The sequence below is a fragment of the Ictalurus punctatus genome, chromosome 24, assembly GCF_001660625.3.
Source record: "Ictalurus punctatus breed USDA103 chromosome 24, Coco_2.0, whole genome shotgun sequence".
In the NCBI taxonomy this organism is placed as follows: Eukaryota; Metazoa; Chordata; class Actinopteri; order Siluriformes; family Ictaluridae; genus Ictalurus; species Ictalurus punctatus.
This window is the reverse complement of record NC_030439.2, coordinates 323,245-341,630: the sequence shown is the minus strand read 5'-3', so window position 1 is coordinate 341,630 and position 18,386 is coordinate 323,245. Positions and strand designations below refer to the sequence as shown.

Below are 18,386 nucleotides of genomic sequence, written 5' to 3'. Positions count from 1 at the left end.
ATTCTGTTCCTGCATTTGCCTGTTTGTTTTGCTTGGTGATTCTAACATTTTGTACACATAACTGTATTTGCTTGTGTTACTGTTATTTTCTTCTTTGTATCCCCTAGTCTTGATTTTCAGCACTGTCCAACCTGCATCGTCCGGATACATCTGCATTACTGAATAATGGATCCCATTCCGTAAGTGAAGCTACATTTATTTGCAACTGTAGAAACTATGGACTGTAAAAATCCTTCATTTGTACTTTTTTTGTACAGGGGCTTCGAAAAACGCTTAGCTGAAAAAGCTTTAAATGAAGTGTCTTTTTTTTCTATTTCCAGTGAATTCAAAAGGAACTACCTTCAGACCTGGGACTGCCTGTCGGTGCATCTGCGCAGATCCTGCATGAAGACATACGACGAAGCAGCGATCGAAGCAGCAGTGGGGCAGGCAAAGGTGGTGTTGGTTCGAATTTAGCCTATTACCCAAAAACATTTAAAACTCAACTTAGAAGCCAATACTCACATCTACCTCTGAGCCCAGTTGGAGATAGAAAAAACACACCAGCCGTGAGTGAGAAGAAGCAAGGGTCCAGCTTTATTGTTCCATTCCACCACACGAGATCCACACCGATGAGAATTCTCAAAAGTGATCCCAATATCCTGAGCTTAAGCTCCAGTATTTATACTGTATTTACACACTAGATAACCCATAGGTTTCCAGAAAAGGCCTATTTCACTTACCCATAGAATTGAAACCAGGGGTTTTAATTTACACATAAAATCAGAACCCAGGCATTTCCAACAACCCAGGAAACAAAAACCCAGAATTTCTAGTTACCCAGGTTGTCAAAAACCAGGATTCTCATTTACCTAGGTTTTCAAAAACCAGGATTCCCAATTCCCTAGGTTAAAAAAATGACGTAAGCAAGACGGCTAAACAACCGGGAGGGACCTTGGTCTTATCGTTATCTCGAGGGGGGGGCAGTTTGGCCCAGCCACCCTTATAACTGGCTTTCTTCATGGTTCTCTAAAAATTAAAGCTTTCCTTGCGAGACGAGAATCTTCACCATCTGAATCATGAGTAAGTTATATTTTTCTATTTTCCCTGTATTTCTCGTTTATAATTTATTTTCATATTTGCACTATATTTCTTAGTTTATATATATTTATACTACTTGAAAAGCGGTTTACTGTACTTCCAACTTCTTAATATCATTACAGTTCTACTGTCCTGCATATCCTACAATTCTGTTTTTTATAGAGTTTCTCTATTACTATAAGATTCTATTAAAGTTATTCATGTGTGTGTATGAGGAAGAGTGTGTGTGTGTATGTATGTTGTGTCTACCTGCCCGCCCTTGACAGTACGAGTGTGTGTGTTTTTAGCACTCCTCAGCTCGTACACTTCTTTTTGACTTTTTTACTATTACTGCTCTTAAATTGATCGTAATTCCAATCCGCCTAATCCCGCTTCTATGTGTCTAGGTGCCGGTGCCCGTCGTCAGTCCCCTCTCTCTCCGTTACTGGACCTGGATCAGGGTTTGGACCTGGATCTGGACACTCATTACCAGCTTGTGCATCTCACTGCTGATATCATGATGCTACTTAACTATCTTCGCAGCACCCCCCCTAAGAATGGAGATCCGGGGTTCCCCCCTCTTCTTCGGTACAGAATCTGCCCCACGAACGTGCGTGTTGACGCCTCTACACAGTCAGACCCAGAACCCCCCTCCAGCTTCCAATCCGAGGATGATGATGTTGTCTTCTCCGATCCGGGCCCCGACCATCCGTCCCTCTTCTCACCCACCAGTCCGCCCGACTCTCAGTGGTCCGCTCACTTCACCCACCCTGATTTCCCCATGTCCCCAGGACGCACCCCTTTTTCCTCCCCCTCTTACTCTCCTCCAGACTACGCACCCACCCGTCCTGTGAATTACCAATAAAATTACATTTTTACTCATACTCAATCTCCCTCGTGTTTATTTCATGTCATTTTTATCCACAACAGTGGAAATGCGTGCGCTTCTGGCAACAGGGAGGGTGTTCAAGTACAGCCGGCTGTGCCAGATTTTGGCTGCTGCTGACCCAATCAGCAGGTAGGTGGAAGATCTTTTCAGTCCTTTAAAAACTTCTGGTCTCCTTCTGTCTGAAATGTATTTACAGGCAATCTAAACCTTGTATCTAAACCTTGTTTTCTGTTTTGGAAAGGATGATAGAGGAACTGGAGAGTCACTTTCTGGTGCTGACCGATGTGCCCCTACCTACTTCCATTGAGAGATCAGGGCCTTCCTCCTCCAGAGCCACACAGATAACAGGGTTGGACGGCAAACCGTCAGAGAGCTCCTCTGTCAGCAGCCGAAAAACCAGCAGTGAGAGCAGTGGCGAGACCTTTCAATGGTGAGAATCTCAGTTTTCTAGCTTTACTGATTGTGTTTTAGCTTTACTGCAGTGAATTTCTGATATTTCGGAGCCCCCCTAGTGCAAGATTAAAAAAAAAAATTAAAAATTAAAAAGCCGTTTGCAATCTGTGCTGTCAGTTTTGCAAGTCGTTTCTCAAGAAATAAACACAAAAAAAGGACATAATGCGTATTGTCTTAATGTGTATTGAGTGGACATAGAAAAATGGAAAATATATTCAGTTGGTTCTACAGTGAGGGGAAAAAAGTATTTGATCCCCTGCTGATTTTGTACGTTTGCCCACTGACAAAGAAATGATCAGTCTATAATTTTAATGGTAGATTTATTTGAACAGTGAGAGACAGAATAACAACAAAAAATCCAGAAAAACGCATGTCAAAAATGTTAGAAATTGATTTGCATTTTAATGAGGGAAATAAGTATTTGACCGCTCTGCAAAACATGACTTAATACTTGGTGGCAAAACCCTTGTTGGCAATCACAGAGGTCAGACGTTTCTTGTAGTTGGCCACCAGGTTTGCACACATCTCAGGAGGGATTTTGTCCCACTCCTCTTTGCAGATCTTCTCCAAGTCATTAAGGTTTCGAGCCTGATGTTTGGCAACTCGAACCTTCAGCTCCCTCCACAGATTTTCTATGGGATTAAGGTCTGGAGACTGGCTAGTCCACTCCAGGACCTTAATGTGCTTCTTCTTGAGCCACTCCTTTTTTGCCGTGACTATGGTCCCAGCCGTCTTGAGATCATTGACAAGATTCTCCTGTGTAGTTCTGGGCTGATTCCTCACTTTTCTCATGATCGTTGCAACTCCACGAGGTGAGATCTTGCATGGAGCCCCAGGCCGAGGGGGACTGACAGTTCTTTTGTGTTTCTTCCATTTGCGAATAATCGCACCAACTGTTGTCACCTTCTCACCAAGCTGCTTGGCAATGGCCTTGTAGCCCATTCCAGACTTGTGTAGGTCTACAATCTTGTCCTGACATCCTTGGAGAGCTCTTTGGTCTTGGCCATGGTGGAGAGTTTGGAATCTGATTGATTGAGTGCTTAATGTACATAATTTTTACTTGTACTTTCTATACAGATTCCTCACATACCAGACCATCAACACCAACCTGAGGCATGATGACAAGGACCTGCATACAGACTGTAGGGAGTTCATAGACTACCTCGGACTGCTGCAGAAGAGATGCAGTAAGAACGTCGGCAATGAGATTACCCAAAAAAGGCAAGTTTATTTTTGCACCCATTTTTCTGAATTACAGCAAATATATGTGAGCACTGTGACAAATAATATTATGATGTGTTAATACGTTGGATCTTTTTCACAGGCGCGAGAGGTTGACAGCAGATGGAGAACTGACAATGCATGACTGCACAGCTGTGCTCAGGGCCGCCAAAGGAGACTTCCTGGCCATCACCCAGAAGATGCTCTCAGAGAAAGAGTTGACCACCAAGGAGTGCTTGGATTATATGTACTATCTCCAGGCACTGGTCATACTGAAGCACCTCCAACGACCGGGTGTGGTGAAACACATGACTGTGAGTACTATTGTTTTCCTAATTTTTTTTTCAAAATTTCACAGTGAATCGTCTGATGTTTTTGCCATAACCGACATTAATCGTTGTGATATTCTTGTTTTGTGTAGGTTCCAGAGTGGCTGAACAAGAAGACCACTGCATTGGGGTACACAGTAGTGGGTGTCAAGGAGCACAAGACGAGTGCTCAACAAGTGGCCACATTTACCCTTTCCCAGGAGGAGGATACTGTAAGTTGGAAATAATTTTCCTGTCAGAAAAAGGATGCATTTATCTTAATGTTATTAATGAATGAATGTAATTACTTTTTTATTTTTCCTCTGCAAACAGTGGTTTGAGCTGTACTACACGTGTGTGCGGCCACAACTCCAGTCACAACTGCAGTCCTGGGAAGATATGGATGGGACTGAAGAGAGATTCTTCATCTCATCCGCGAGTGGAAGAATACACAATCCCTCCAATGACCTCCAACGGCTGCACATAAGGTAAGCTGACCATCATGATTCATTTCGCATACACTGTGTATGGCATCTGAGGTCTGAGGGTAGATGTTGTTGTGGATAAAAAATGACATGAAATAAACATGAGGGAGAGTTAGTATGAGTAAAAATGTAATTTTATTGGTAATTCACAGGACGGGTGGGTGCGTAGTCTGGAGGAGAGTAAGAGGGGGAAGAAAATGGGGTGCGTCCTGGGGACATGGGGAAATCAGCGTGGGTGAAGTGAACGGACCACTGAGAGTCAGGCGGACTGGTAGGTGAGAAGAGGGACAATTGGTCGGGGCTAGAGGGAAGCTAGAGGGGGGTTCTGGTTCTGACTGTGTAGAGGCATCAACACGCACGTTCGTGGGGCAGATTCTGTACCGAAGAAGAGGGGGGAACCCCGGATCTCTATTCTTAGGGGGGGTGCTGCGAAGATAGTTAAGTAGCATGATGATATCAGCCGTGAGATGCACAAGCTGGTAATGAGTGTCCAGATCCAGATCCAGATCCAGGTCCAGTAACGGAGAGAGAAGGGACTGACGACGGGCACCGGCACCTAGACATACAGAAGCGTTTTTAGTCAGAGGTGGATAAATTGGTAAAACACTTTAAAGATCTTTATGGGTTGTTAGTCAAAAAGTCGAAAGAAGTGTACGAGCTGAGGAGTGCTAAAAACACACGCACACACCCTCGTACCGTCAAGGGCGGGCAAGTAGACATAACACACACACACACCATCTCTCTCACACATACTTTTATAACTTTATAAGAATAATAAAAAGGAATATTAAGATATTATAAGGGTAATGTCTTATAATAAAAAGTGTGTGTGTGTATATATATATATATATATATATATATATATATATATATATATATATATATATATATATATATATATATATATATATACACTTTTTATAAAAATGCTATTAAGAAGTAGGAAGTACAGTAAACCTGTTTTTCAAGCAGCATATATAATAAGAGATATAGAGTAAATCTGAAAATAAAAATTAGAAATACAGGAAAATATAACTTACTCATGATTCAGATGGTGAAGATTCTCGTCTCACAAGGAAGGCCTTAATTTTAAGAGAGCCATGAAGAGAGCCAGTTATAAGGGTGGCTGGGTCAAACTGCCCCCCCCTCGAGATAATGATAAGACCAAGGTCCCTCTAGGTTGTTTAGTCTTGTACACGGTCTACTCTCTGGGTAAATGAAAATGCTGGTTTCTGATGCCCTAGGTAACTGAAAATTCTAGTTTCTGATCTTCTGAGTAACTAGAAACTCTGGGTTTTTATTTTCTGGGTTATTAGAAATGCCTGGGTTCTGATTTTATGTGTAAATTAAAACCCCTGGTTTCAATTCTATGTGTAAGTGAAATAGCCCTTTTCTGGAACATAAGGTAAATGAGCTCTTTTTTAACCCTATTGATAGTGAGATCATAGTCTTCTTGAAACATATGGGTTATTTAGTGTGTACATACAGTATAAATACTGGAGCTTAAGCTCAGGGTGGGGGGATCACCTCTGAGAATTCTCATCGGTGTGGATCTCGTGTGGTGGAACGGAACAATAAAGCTGGACCCTTGCTTCTTCTCACTCACGGCTGGTGTATTTTTTTCTATCTCCAACTGGGCTCAGAGGTAGATGTGAGTATTGGCTTCTAAGTTGAATTTTAAATGTTTTTGGGTAATAGGCTAAATTTGAGCCAACAATGTGTTTTATATGTATATAAATAAATAAACACCAAATTAATACACGGTTTCGACTTGCACTTTAGGTATGGCGTCAGACCATGGGTAACCAGCCAGAGAGCACGTCGGGTCTTCGAGACAGCCACCAAGAGTCTGACTGTCACAGAGCAGGCAGAGAACGTCGTGAGGGCTAGGCAGCTCCTGGATTTGCTAGCTGGTCTGTCGAGGTACGCATGTTTTATAGTTGTAGACACAATTAATACAATCCACAATTTGTAAACAAATTATATTATACACACTAGTCTTATACTCGTCTCCTTCTAAAATATTATTTCTTTTCATTCAGCACTGATCCCTCAGAAGGGGAATCCAGCCGCGCTGCCCGTAGCATTGCTCGCAGTGCTGCCCAGCAGAAAGCAGAGATGACAGATGTGCAAATGGTTTTGGAGGCAGCGTACAACCGGCTTGTAGAACAGCACCCGGTGACTCTGGACGGTGGAGCACCAGATAAGGCTCTGCGCGCCGACATCTCGCCTAGCTTTCAGCGGAAGCTGTACGAGCGATGGGTGAAGGCCCAGATGAAACTGCGCAAGCAACATATTCACTGTAAGTATTTTTTAAAACTATATGTAAAAAGATCTTTACCAAGCAAGGTGCTGTGTTCACAGTTGTGAAGTATAGCCTTAACTAACAAAATCTTTCCATGTTTTCCTGACAGCGCGCTTTGGCCTTCGCCTACCCAGTGAGGAGAAGGTCAGCAAGTGGATCTCTGATCAGGGATGGAGGAGCAACATACCCAGTACAGCCCAGTTCATGAAAGAATGGAAGCCCCATGGATCCGTGGACACAGCATTGGACGCTAAACAGATCCGGAGACTCACAAGGACCCAGAGGTGGAAATGTACATAGAAGGGAGGATTTTTACAGTCAATGGTTTCCACAGTTTCAAATAGACTAATGAAAATGTATCTTCACGTACAGAATGGGATCCATTATTGTAGCCTTACGATTCAGGAAGGACAGAGCTGAAAATCTGGAAACAAAGAAGAAAATAACAGTAACATAAGCAAATACAGTTATGCACACAAAATGTTAGAATCTCCAAGCAAATCAAACAAGCAAAAGCAGGAACAAGATAAAGAAAAAAGAGTAAGAACAAGACAGATTGGAGCGTCTTGAAAATCAGAATTCCATCAGCGTTCCATCGGAATATCCATCCATCTCCCAGTGGCTAAAGGACGTGGTGTTTAAATAAATAAATAAGTATACGACGAAGGCTTGTACTGACAAGTTTTTTCTTTTTCTTCTCTATATACATAAATGCCAATACTTAATTCTATATTTTATGGAGTTACAGACACTTCCCATTTGAATTCACGTGTCTCTTGTTAGGTTTTGCAGTATATACATAACCATATAAAAATAAAATATTTTGGAAGAAAAAAAATTAATTCAATTTAATACTTTTATCTTGGGTACACAGACCAGCAATAAAAAGTCCATTGTTCATCTGCATCGTGTCAAAACTAATGCAATTTAATGCAGTGGCTAAAGGACGTGGTGTCGTCTTCTTTTTTTTTTTTTTTTTTTTCTTTTTTTTTTTCTTTTTAAATGAAAAATTCTTGTGAACATGGAGTGCCTCGAAAAATGGACTTGTTAATTTGCATGGCCATATATTTTGAGGTGTGTGTGTGTGTGTGTGTGTATGTATGTATGTATGTATGTATGTATGTGTGTATATATATATATATAAATAAATATGTCTCTGTATGTCAGTAAATGCTTCTTTCTGGGTTGTCGTTCAGAGAAATGGATATGTAATCATTTCATTTTTCCCTACAGGTTAAATTGCAAGTGAGAATTTGTTGCAATGTGGACAGTTTCTTATTATTATATAATAGTATAAACTAGTCAGAATAACAGACTTCATCTGTTACGAAATAAGTATCTTTACAGGGTACACTTAAATTCTTGTTATAAATTTTATTTAAACACTTATACAAATACTTCTGACTAATTTATATTATTTTGTGCCACTAAAATATTATTTATAAAATACTATTAAATTTGCTTTCACATCCCTAATAGCAAGTGGCTAATGGACGTCATGGTTTTTTTTTAAAGAAGAAAATTCTAGTGAACTCCAAAATGGTCTTGTTAATTTGCCTGACCATAGGCATTTTGTTATATATACCTGTATGCCAGTTTGTTTGTTTTTTTTAAACTCTATTTATTTGCATAATGCTTAATCAAAACATACATTTTAGATAGTCCGAGCTGCATTTTCAAGACAAAGTGATATGCCAAGCATTACACCACAGAAGGTGTATCCCTCCAGACCTCCACCCAGCTTTGTATTACCTGTCAACGAATTGGTGATTGGTCGCCTGATGCCTCAGAATAGGCGGGCGTGTCTAATGTTTGGGCATAAATACAGAGGTTACATGCAAGGTACTTTATTCTTTTTTGGATAAGGATATATATTCTGTTCCTGCATTTGCTTAATTTTGCTTTGATACCGCTTTAAGAATGGCTCCAAACAGGGAAGACATTTTGTGTCATTTACTGTATTTGCTTGTGTTTATTTGTGTTTCCTTCACTGGACTTTCTCTGTACTCATGGTCTCGTTAATTTGAAGGTTTGCTGAACACAACATTGTCCACTGCTTGCGGTGCAAGAAGCCGCAGAAACATCTCGCTGGCCACCTGGCTAGAGTGTGTATGAAAGACAGCACAGCAGAAGAAAGGCAAGCTGAGATCCAGAAGGCCAAGGTATCTTCCAGACGGTGGGTCTGGAGGAACAGGACCTGGGATTACCGCCAGCTTTGTTCTATCCTGCCCCACAGTCCGTGTGCTTCTTTACTGGCGGAAGAATTTCAGAGGTGTGGGTTCTTTATCACCAACATGCCGCAAGAGTCAGACACGGCCATTGACTCAGGTGATGCCACCTCCTCACAACAGGGTTCGACTTCTGATCAGAGGTAACTACAATAAGTAATAAAGTGTTCTGTATGACAAATTCTGTATTATTACTGATTCCTTCTGTATTATTACAAATGTTATCATTCACTACTACAATGCTGAGTACGGCCTTTTTAATTACACATCTCTGTTTTTTTTCTGTGTTCAAAATAGATATGATGACACTGTTCGCACACCGACACAGTACCAGGCCATTTTGGCGGTAGCCAGGAACGACTTCCTGAAAATCTTTCGGAAGCTCGTCTCAAGCGCACAGGTCCTCTCAACAGAGGAGACCAGCTATCGCCGCTACTGCACGGCACTTTTGGTGTTACGTCACTTTCAGTGCCCGGCAGCTGTGCAAGGCCTGACCGTGAGTGCATCTATTTTAACAGTCTAAACGACTTTTCTCTTTTAATATGCTGTGGTGGTTATTTACAAATGTGTTCATTAACAAATTCTGCCTTTCCATTGTTTTTCAGGTGTCAGAGTGGGTCAACAGGAAGGAAGTTGACGACAGGGTGGTGATCGGCTTCGGCCGAAATGAAACGATGCAGCCAGCTGCCTGTTTTGCCTTGACAAAGGAGGAGGAAGCTGTAAGTTCTTCTGCTAGCCCATGATTTTAGTGGGGGTTTTGAAAGTGTATATAACTGTGTCTATACTGTACCTTACAGAAATTGTTCAGCCTGTGGTTCAGATCATCTGCATTTTATTCCTGAGACAACCGTAAAATTAAGTGCCTGCGTATTTCTCGTTCACACAGTGGTTGCAGGCATATTACTCACACATCCGGCCAAGAGTGATCAGGAGTGACCTGAACTGTGACAGGTTCTTCCTTTCGTCAGCTGGCACTGCTTTGCTCACAGTTTCGAATGACCTCGGTGTGCTCCACAAAGCGTACGTACCTACACAATTCGACGTACTCGTGTGTGATTGTTCATTTTCTATACAGAAAATATCAGACCCGATCATACTACAATTAACATTTCATGTAACCTTTTCTTTCTGCAGTTATGAAAAAAGCTGGAGTATGGGAACACTCGAAAACTTTTTAAGAGCCACCAGTCGTCAGGCGAGAGGTGCTTTAGAGATAGCGGCGGCTAACCTGACGGACACGGAGAAGGAGGCCGTGTCCTCTTACCTGGCCTACAACACTGCTGTGGCAAAACTGCGCAGAGTACCTACGCCACAGACTGTAGTGGCCACGGCTACACTGCTGGACTCCTTGGCAGGGTAGGGTTCTTCCTCTTAAACAGACACGAAACATCACAATTGCATGTATTTGTTGTTCACCTAATTTCTAATATGTTAACACATACCTTCTTTCCTCTTACAGCACTGACACCGACCGGTTTTCCGGTCCATCGGGCACGAAGTCTTTGGACTTTGCAGACTTTTTAATGAAGTTTCCGGCATCGGCAGACAGCAAAGCACCCACCAAACTGGACAGGTTAAAGGCAGGGTTTCCGGGCGATCGTGTCTTCTACGACAAGTGGCGTGCCGCCCAAAAGGCCAAAAGAATGGAACGGCTGCTGAGTAAGTACCCTGTTCAATAAATACCACGTTGACTACCAAAATGAATTTAAAAAAATTTTGACAAGGGAGCAAATCTATGGTCTCCACCCACAAGCTCAAACTGAAGTTATTTTATTCTTCGTTCTAGAGGCCTTTACCCGAAAACCCCAAGAAAGCACGGTGAAATACGGGATTCTGAAGGAAGGGTGGAAGAACAACTGTCCAAAGCCAGCGGACGTTTTGGCGGCTTGGAAACCAGCCACCAAACTTGTCATTGAGACTGATGAGGACCTCCGCCGGAACGTGTCTCAGCAGACGTGGAAAGGCCTGGCGATCAAAGATTTTGGTGGAGAGAAAGGGCTAGGTAAAAAAAAAAATAAAAAAAAATTGTTATTTTTGTAATGAGGGGAGAAGTTATTATTACTTAGATTATGGTTTTGCTATTTGTAATTTACCTTACAACCTAACAGAAAAAATTAAAACAAAACACCGTTTTCTTCTTCTTTTCATCTGATGCATATTGTTTTGCTCTCTTTTGCAGGAGTTGTTGCAACCCAACCCTTTTCCAAGGGTGACATCGTGTGTGATTACCATGGGAAGGTAATCACTTATGCCCAGGGAAGAGTCATGATGCAGCTTCTACAGGATGAAGCAGGGTACCTGTTTTTCTTCAGGACCGGCCAGAGGCATCTCTGCATCGACGCCCAGACTTTTCCATGTGAATGCCACCCCTGTGCAGACACTGTGGGCAGAAGACTCAAGCATTCATCCGAGCAAGCCAACCTGTGTCCAGAACCTTTCGTTTTGAAGGTGAATGGACAGGACGTGGATGTCATCCTCTTCAGGGCCCTGCGGAACATCAGTGTGGACACTGAACTGAAGTTTGACTACGGGGTGAAAAGGAAGTCCTTCCGAGGAGAGGGCCAGGATCTGCAATGGCTTGATGAGTGATGTTGCTCATCTGCTGATGTGCTATGCTAGTCAAACGGGGTTCAGATCCCTATGTTGTAAATTATGTCAATATTTGAAAAGCCTAATTCTGTGTAGACAGAATTAGATTCTTAATTAGATTCTTATTACTTAGAATTTAATTTTTTCCATCCACTTTTTGCAAAATAAAAATGTGACTAGAGTATGTGTTTTGCCTTCACTTGTGCTCGTTTAGGGTGGCTATTAAGCAGACACAATCTTTTTGACACAATCTTTGGTAGTTTAATTCAAAATCAAATTTGAAATCCTTTGGGGAAAGCCTGGATCTTCTGTGCCAACAGCAGCAGCACAGGGCCATTAAGGAAGACAAAAGAGTGGGGGATGAGGGTGGGTGGGTAGGTGACAGAAGGACCTGTGTGAAACAAGACACAGACAGAATCTGTGTAGGTGAGGAGAGTAAACAACAAATTCTTCATCCTATTTCAACCAGAGCATTTATTCTCTGACGTCTTACCTTGTGCACACAGAGCATAGACCAGTGAATTCAGCCAGCCATGTGATATGTTGTAAATATTTGAATAGCCTAATTCTGTGTAGAATATTACAAAAATTTATATATATATATATAATTTTTTTTTTTTTTTTTAAATCCACTTTTGCCAAATAAGACTGGTGTAATCACTGAGGTTTCACTCAGTTGTTATGTGACTGCCAGGGTGATTTCACATCTTTAAGCTGAAGTTGAGTTGAGTTTTTGATATACGTGTATAAGTAATACCCTATCATCCATCCATCCATCCATCTTCTACCGCTTACTCCTTCTTCAGGGTCGCGGGGGAACCTGGAGCCAATCCCAGGGGCATCGGGCACAAGGCGGGGTACACCCTGGACAGGGTGCCAGTGCATCGCAGGGCACAATCACATACACACGTACACACAAATACTCTATCATATATTTTTAAAATACCCTTTTTAATTTAGATTAATTTCATTTTGTTCAATTATATTTTCCCCCTCAAGTATTTTGGTGATGAAGAGGACGAGGAAGACAGATGATTATTAGAAAAAATTTTGGACTTAAAAAAGAAAAAAAAGAAAGAAAGAAAGAAAAATAACTTTTCAGTCCTTTAAAACATTCTGGTCTCCTTCTGTCAAGCTAAAGTGATGGTAATATAAATTACTCACTTACTGCATCATTAAGAAGTTGCTATCTAACTAAAGTTAGCTTCTTTTGCATGAGTAGGTACACAATGACAGCTAATTTGTTAATGGTATGATAAAATGTGTAAACACAAAGCTGGCTTTACGTCTAACAAGCTATAACAAACTATAAATAACATGCTACCAAGCTAACATGCTAAAAAGCTATAAATATCATGGCAAAACTTTTTTTTTTTAAGTGTCTAAAATGTTTTTTTGTTTGTTTGTTTGTTTTTTGTTTGTTTTTTAAACCCATGCTCTTTCACACGAAGTTGTTGCAGCACCCTGACGTGTGTGTGTGTGTGTGTGTGTGTGTGTGTGTGTGAAATATTTGGCCACCATAGGTATTTCATTTGTGAAAATTGTGCCCACAGGTAAGCAAACCCCTCTCTCACACAGTGATTATTGTGATGGATAATTTCAGTAATTATTGTGATGTTTGATTTCTCTGAAATCAAATATCAATTTACATTTATTTTATGTTTTCAGTAACTGAATATGGCAGAGGACAGTGGACGGGGGTACAGTTCTGAGCATTGAAGCATAAGCATGCCTAAAGGAATTTAGTTTAATTATAAAGTTTAATTATGCTGCTTTTCCCCATGCATCCACTTACATTCTGTCTCGAACAGTAAGCAGTATAGACTTTTTTTTGTTAAATGCCATTTTTAATTGAATGTCATACATTAATATTTAAAAAAAAAAAAAAAAAAAAAAAAAAAAAAAAAAAAAAAAGTGTATCCAGATGTAGTTTAGTGTGATTCAACAGGAAAGTGACTTCTGTCTCAGTTCCTCAGAAGAGGATGACATGCCACCTCCTCCCCCTCCATCTCCTCCTACTCCCCTTCTTCGTTCTCTTCCTCCAGTTGAAGATGTAAGGGATAAACTATCATATATTTAAAATTGTTTTGTTTTGTTTTTAGATTCATTTCATTTTGTTCATTTATATTTTCCCCTGAAGTACTTTGGTGATGACGAGTATGAGGAAGACACAGATGAAGAGGAGGGGGATGGGTTGAATATTTAAATAAAATTGTTTTTCTTTTACTTTACCTCTGATCTTTGTGTATCTTTGGACATGCAGTGTGACTGTGAGTATTTGTGTTGTGCCTTTACTACCATTACTACCACTACCAAATGTTACATACAACTCTGAGTATTATTTACAAAGCCTGTTTGATAAAATAAACAGTATTTAGTTTGTGAACCTTTACTTTTACCTTTTATTTTTGTCTTAATTTGCGGAATTATTCCTTTGATTCCTGTTTCCTGCACGTTCCGTTATTAGCGACGCGCACCAAACAAAAGCCTACAGAGAGACGCAGACACGCCCACAATACTGCCCACACTCCAGTCCACTAGGTGGCGGTAATGCACCTTTAGTGGTTTTCCAACCGCCATTAAATATAAAAAGGAGAAAAAGAAGGGCAGAGACAGACAGACACACGCGCGCGCGCACTAGATCACATTGGCTGTGCTATGTGATCATGTGAGTATCAGAGAAGACGCTTAAACGTGTTTAAAAAATGGATATGCCGCGCTGAGGACTTTATAGCAGATTCTTCTGCTTTGCCACGCATTTTTTGAACTATTTTTTCCTCCTTTTATCTCCGTAAAAACATGTCCGATGAACATTCAGTTGATTCGCACCGGGACCAAACAGAAGACGTGACAGTTAAATCCGCTCCAGTTAAGGAATCTTTTGAGAAGCAGTATAAGTTAGGGGAGCTGCTTGGCAGCGGTGGATTCGGCTGTGTGTTTTCGGGACATCGAATCTCCGATGGTTTACAGGTCGCTATCAAACAAGTGTGCTATGACCGAGTGCAGGAGTGGATAGGACTGGCTGGCGAATCAATGGCAGTCCCCATGGAGGTGGCGCTCCTGCTGAAGGTCGGTCGTTCAGGTCACCCTGGCATCATCCGCATGCTCGACTGGTTTGAGGTGCCCCGTCAGGGTTTCTTTATCGTGTTCGAGAGACCGCAGCCGTGCCAGGACTTATTCCACTTCATCACCGAGCGCGGTGGCATAGATGAACCGGTGGCACGAAAGATCTTGAAACAGGTGGTTGAAGCGGTTCAGTTTTGCCACTCGAGAGGAGTCGTCCATCGAGACATCAAAGACGAGAACATTCTAGTGGACACAGGTACTGGAGAAATCAAGATAATCGACTTTGGATCTGGCGCTCTGCTGAAGGACAAAGCCTACACGGACTTTGAAGGAACCAGAGTTTACAGCCCACCTGAGTGGATCCTTCATCACCGTTACGAAGCACTTCCACTCACTGTCTGGTCTCTGGGCATCCTTCTGTTTAACATGGTGTGTGGAGTCGTTCCCTTTGAAAGAGATGGAGACATAGTGAAGGCGACGCCCTGTTTTACTAAGCGTGTCTCTAAAGAATGCCAGTCTCTCATTCTCTGGTGCCTGGCATACCGCCCAGAAGAGCGTCCAAGCTTAGAGCAGATTTTGATTCATCCCTGGTTGATGGATAACTCGGAAGACATCGGAGACCTGCGGCACGACAGCAACATCGCGCCGAGTCTTTAATTTGAAAACACGGACCGGTTTAAAGATGGCTGTCGAAACCTCACACCTGCTGTTTTGATTATACACTGGATTACATCCCACTTTTACACTGGCCTCTCAACACATCCTTATTTATGGAAAAGTTCTCCGGCATTGTGTCGTCCCACGGACGCCATCCCGTCTCCCGTGCCCCTTCCCCTGTTCTCCAGCCCACCCTGTGTGCATCTTGAATATACACTGCTACACACAACCGGTGCACATGATAAATAGTTCTGATAACATGTTCCTGCCTGGTTCTACAGGCTCTCTGTGTATAGTTTGATTCCCTCGTTTTAAGAGGAGGCTTTTGTGTCGTGTCCCGCTGGGAGCGCGGATACATCGGCCAGACTGTCGAGTGACATCAGTGTGTCTTGATCCAGGATACGTTCTTGTGACTCATGTTTGTGTTTAAAAAAACAAAACAACACCACGGTTCATTAAATTCCCTTCTGGGAAATAAAAAAAAAAAACTTATACATCGATGTTCCTTTTACTTTCGGTATCTTTGTTTTGTCAAGTGCTCTGAAGTCATAATAAGCAGGTGCTGCACTGGTGACGTGATTTAACATGTGGTCAGTAAAAACGGAGCATAAATGTCGTCCCTGACTCGGAAACAGTGTGTGTCTTTACTTTGAAAGAAAGAGAGTCATTTCTGTTGAAGCCAAAGAGATCCAAAATAAGCACTAGGGTTTTTTTGTTTTTGTTTTTCTTTTTTTTTTTGAAAAGCTGTTGACTAATTGTGTCCGGGTTTAAGCTACAGGACCAAACGTCAGGCTCGAATGTGAAAACAGGACCTTTTCAAGTGCAGAACACACGAACAAATGGACGCATGAATGAATGAATGTATTAGATCTTGTGCTGTTTAAATTGAATCTGGCTTTTTTTGTTTTGTTTTTGTTTTCTAAAGTGAAAAGTCATCTTTTGTTAACCATCGAAATCCCTGCTGGTTTGCTCAGGTTTGCACAACAACTGTTCTCTAAATACTTGTGTGTTGAATTTTTATAATTTTGTGGCAGCGGTCACGTGACCATATTTAAGTTAAATTTAATTTAAAAAAAAAAAAAAAACACTGATTCCCATGTTTATATTGTTCAGTTTTACCGTTTGTAAAAAAAAAAAAAAAAATAAATGTATAAATAAAATTTATAACAATAATTTATGTATACCCTGTAAAGATGTGCTCATAGTTTATTAGAGGTAGACTTTTTCAGTCCTTTAAAAATTCTGGTGTCCTTCTGTCTTTAAGTCAACCTGACCGCTGCGAACAGGAATAAGCCATCCAGTAAGGAGTCTCTGAAGTCTCTGTGTTTGGACTTGCACCACATTTGCCTACTAATCAGACAGTAGTAAGTGATGCTGTAGAAAGATTATGTTGTGGAAATCACAAAAAACTAGCCAGACAGCTAGCAGACTGTGATGAAATATTAGTTTACTGCACAAGTGACTGTCCGAACTGGCCTTCTTCACAGCACTAGTCATATTATTGTGTTTTTTCCGTTGCAGCAGAACTTGTCAGAACGAAGGGCAAAGCAAGTTTATTTATACAGACAGCTAATAAGTGATATGGGTGAAAGTCTACAAGGGATGACGCTACATCAGTAATAAACATTGAGCACGTCTTCACAGTGTAAACTTAAATTCTTGTTATAAATTGTATTTATACGCTCATGCACATACACATTGTTTACAGAGAAGTATTTACACACATTTAGTGAAAGTCTACAAGGAATGACGCTACATCAGTAACAAACTTTGAGCACGTCTTCACAGTGTAAACTTAAATTCTTGTTATAAATTGTATTTATACACTCATGCACATACACATTGTTTACAGAGGAGTATTTACACACATTTCCACATTCATTTACACATTTATAACCAAAGGAAGTCTAACCCCATTTGCTATAAAAGATTTTCTTGTATAGGAAATAAACCAATATACACCAAACCACACCAATAATAAATAAACTGGGAGCACATCGTTACAGGGTAAACTTAAATTCTTGTTCCAAAACTGATTTATACACTCATACAAATGCAAATTTTATTTACAGAGGAGTATTTACACATTTACACCGGTATTCTAGTGACACAGACCATATTAATATAAACTAGTCAGAAGGCAAGGCAAGTTTATTTACATTAAATAAATTCAATCATTAAAAAAAAAGGAAGATAACAAGTAATACGGGCCATATTTATGCACATTATACATGTTTTTTTTTACACTAGTATTTACACAAATTTTCACAAGTATTTACACATTCATACCCAAAGGAGGTTTAAACCCTTTCCTATAAAAGACCTTCTTTCAACACCATAATCAAACAAAAGTTCTTCATTTTCTTTAATGTTCTTTGTGGCCAGGAAAATAATAATGTCCAAACCGTTTTGAAGAGTGTATGCTCTGGGGCTCAGGTTGCAACGCTTCCTGGAGTGGTTGATTAACCGCCCAAAAGTCTGTCGGTCTGGATGGCACTCACAGCAAGGCGAATGTGCGTCAATGCACATAGCCTGTCCATTCATGTTTTCGAAAAAAAAAACATGTGAACACCGTCCTCCGCACTCACAGTGCTGTGAGTGCTGTGTCCCTCTGAGGCTGTGACGACCTGCCCGTGGTAGTCACACACCACCTCACCAGCCAGAAATCTTCGGGTGGCAATGACGCCCTTGCCCTTCCCTCCATCTTCCGTCACAACAAGTCCTTTCCACTTCTGGGTCCTTGTGAGTCTCCGGATCTGTTTAGCGTCCAATGCTGTGTCCACGGATCCATGGGGCTTCCATTCGTTGACGAACTGGGCTGCACTGGGTATGTTGATCCTCCATCCCTGATCAGAGATCCACTTGCTGACCTTCTCCTCACTGGATAGGCGAGGGCCAAAGCACGCTGTCAGGAAAACATGGAAAGATTTTGTTAGTTAAGACTATACTTCACAACTGTGAACATAGCACCTTACTTGGTAAATATCTTTTTACATAGTTTTAAAAAATACAGTGAATATGTTGCTTGCGCAGTTTCATCTGGGCCTTCACCCATCGCTCGTACAGCTTCCGCTGAAAGCTAGGTGAGATGTCGGCACGCAGAGCCTCATCTGGTGCTCCACCCTC

At 41.2% G+C, this 18,386-nt stretch overlaps 2 protein-coding genes across 2 annotated transcripts; both read left to right on the top strand.

The window, feature by feature from the left end:
* The first annotated feature begins 1,986 nt into the window (after positions 1–1,986).
* LOC108261216 (uncharacterized) lies at positions 1,987–11,725 on the top strand. Its single transcript, XM_053675085.1, has 16 exons — positions 1,987–2,077; positions 2,190–2,378; positions 3,479–3,622; positions 3,726–3,936; positions 4,044–4,163; positions 4,264–4,418; positions 6,198–6,338; positions 6,458–6,717; positions 6,830–7,004; positions 8,750–9,091; positions 9,246–9,444; positions 9,554–9,667; positions 9,835–9,968; positions 10,083–10,607; positions 10,735–10,950; positions 11,128–11,725. Exons 4-14 carry the CDS (start codon positions 3,760–3,762, stop codon positions 10,306–10,308), a joined length of 2,043 nt encoding a protein of 680 aa, XP_053531060.1. The 5' UTR covers positions 1,987–2,077; positions 2,190–2,378; positions 3,479–3,622; positions 3,726–3,759; the 3' UTR covers positions 10,309–10,607; positions 10,735–10,950; positions 11,128–11,725.
* Positions 11,726–14,160: 2,435 nt separating this feature from the next.
* LOC108261215 (serine/threonine-protein kinase pim-2-like) lies at positions 14,161–16,332 on the top strand. Its single transcript, XM_047153722.2, has one exon. The coding sequence runs from the start codon at positions 14,337–14,339 to the stop codon at positions 15,258–15,260; it is 924 nt and encodes a 307-aa protein (XP_047009678.1). The 5' UTR covers positions 14,161–14,336; the 3' UTR covers positions 15,261–16,332.
* Positions 16,333–18,386: the final 2,054 nt, after the last annotated feature.

What these genes read in the sequence shown, in the direction of transcription:
- LOC108261216 (XM_053675085.1), top strand. Translation starts at nt 3,760, where the DNA reads ATGCATGACTGCACAGCTGTGCTCAGGGCCGCCAAAGGAGACTTCCTG. An exon ending in GCGCAAGCAACATATTCACT is followed by an intron (nt 6,718 to 6,829) that starts GTAAGTATTTTT and finishes TTTTCCTGACAG; the next exon opens with CGCGCTTTGGCCTTCGCCTA. An exon ending in AGACTCACAAGGACCCAGAG is followed by an intron (nt 7,005 to 8,749) that starts GTGGAAATGTAC and finishes GTTAATTTGAAG; the next exon opens with GTTTGCTGAACACAACATTG.
- LOC108261215 (XM_047153722.2), top strand. Translation starts at nt 14,337, where the DNA reads ATGTCCGATGAACATTCAGTTGATTCGCACCGGGACCAAACAGAAGAC.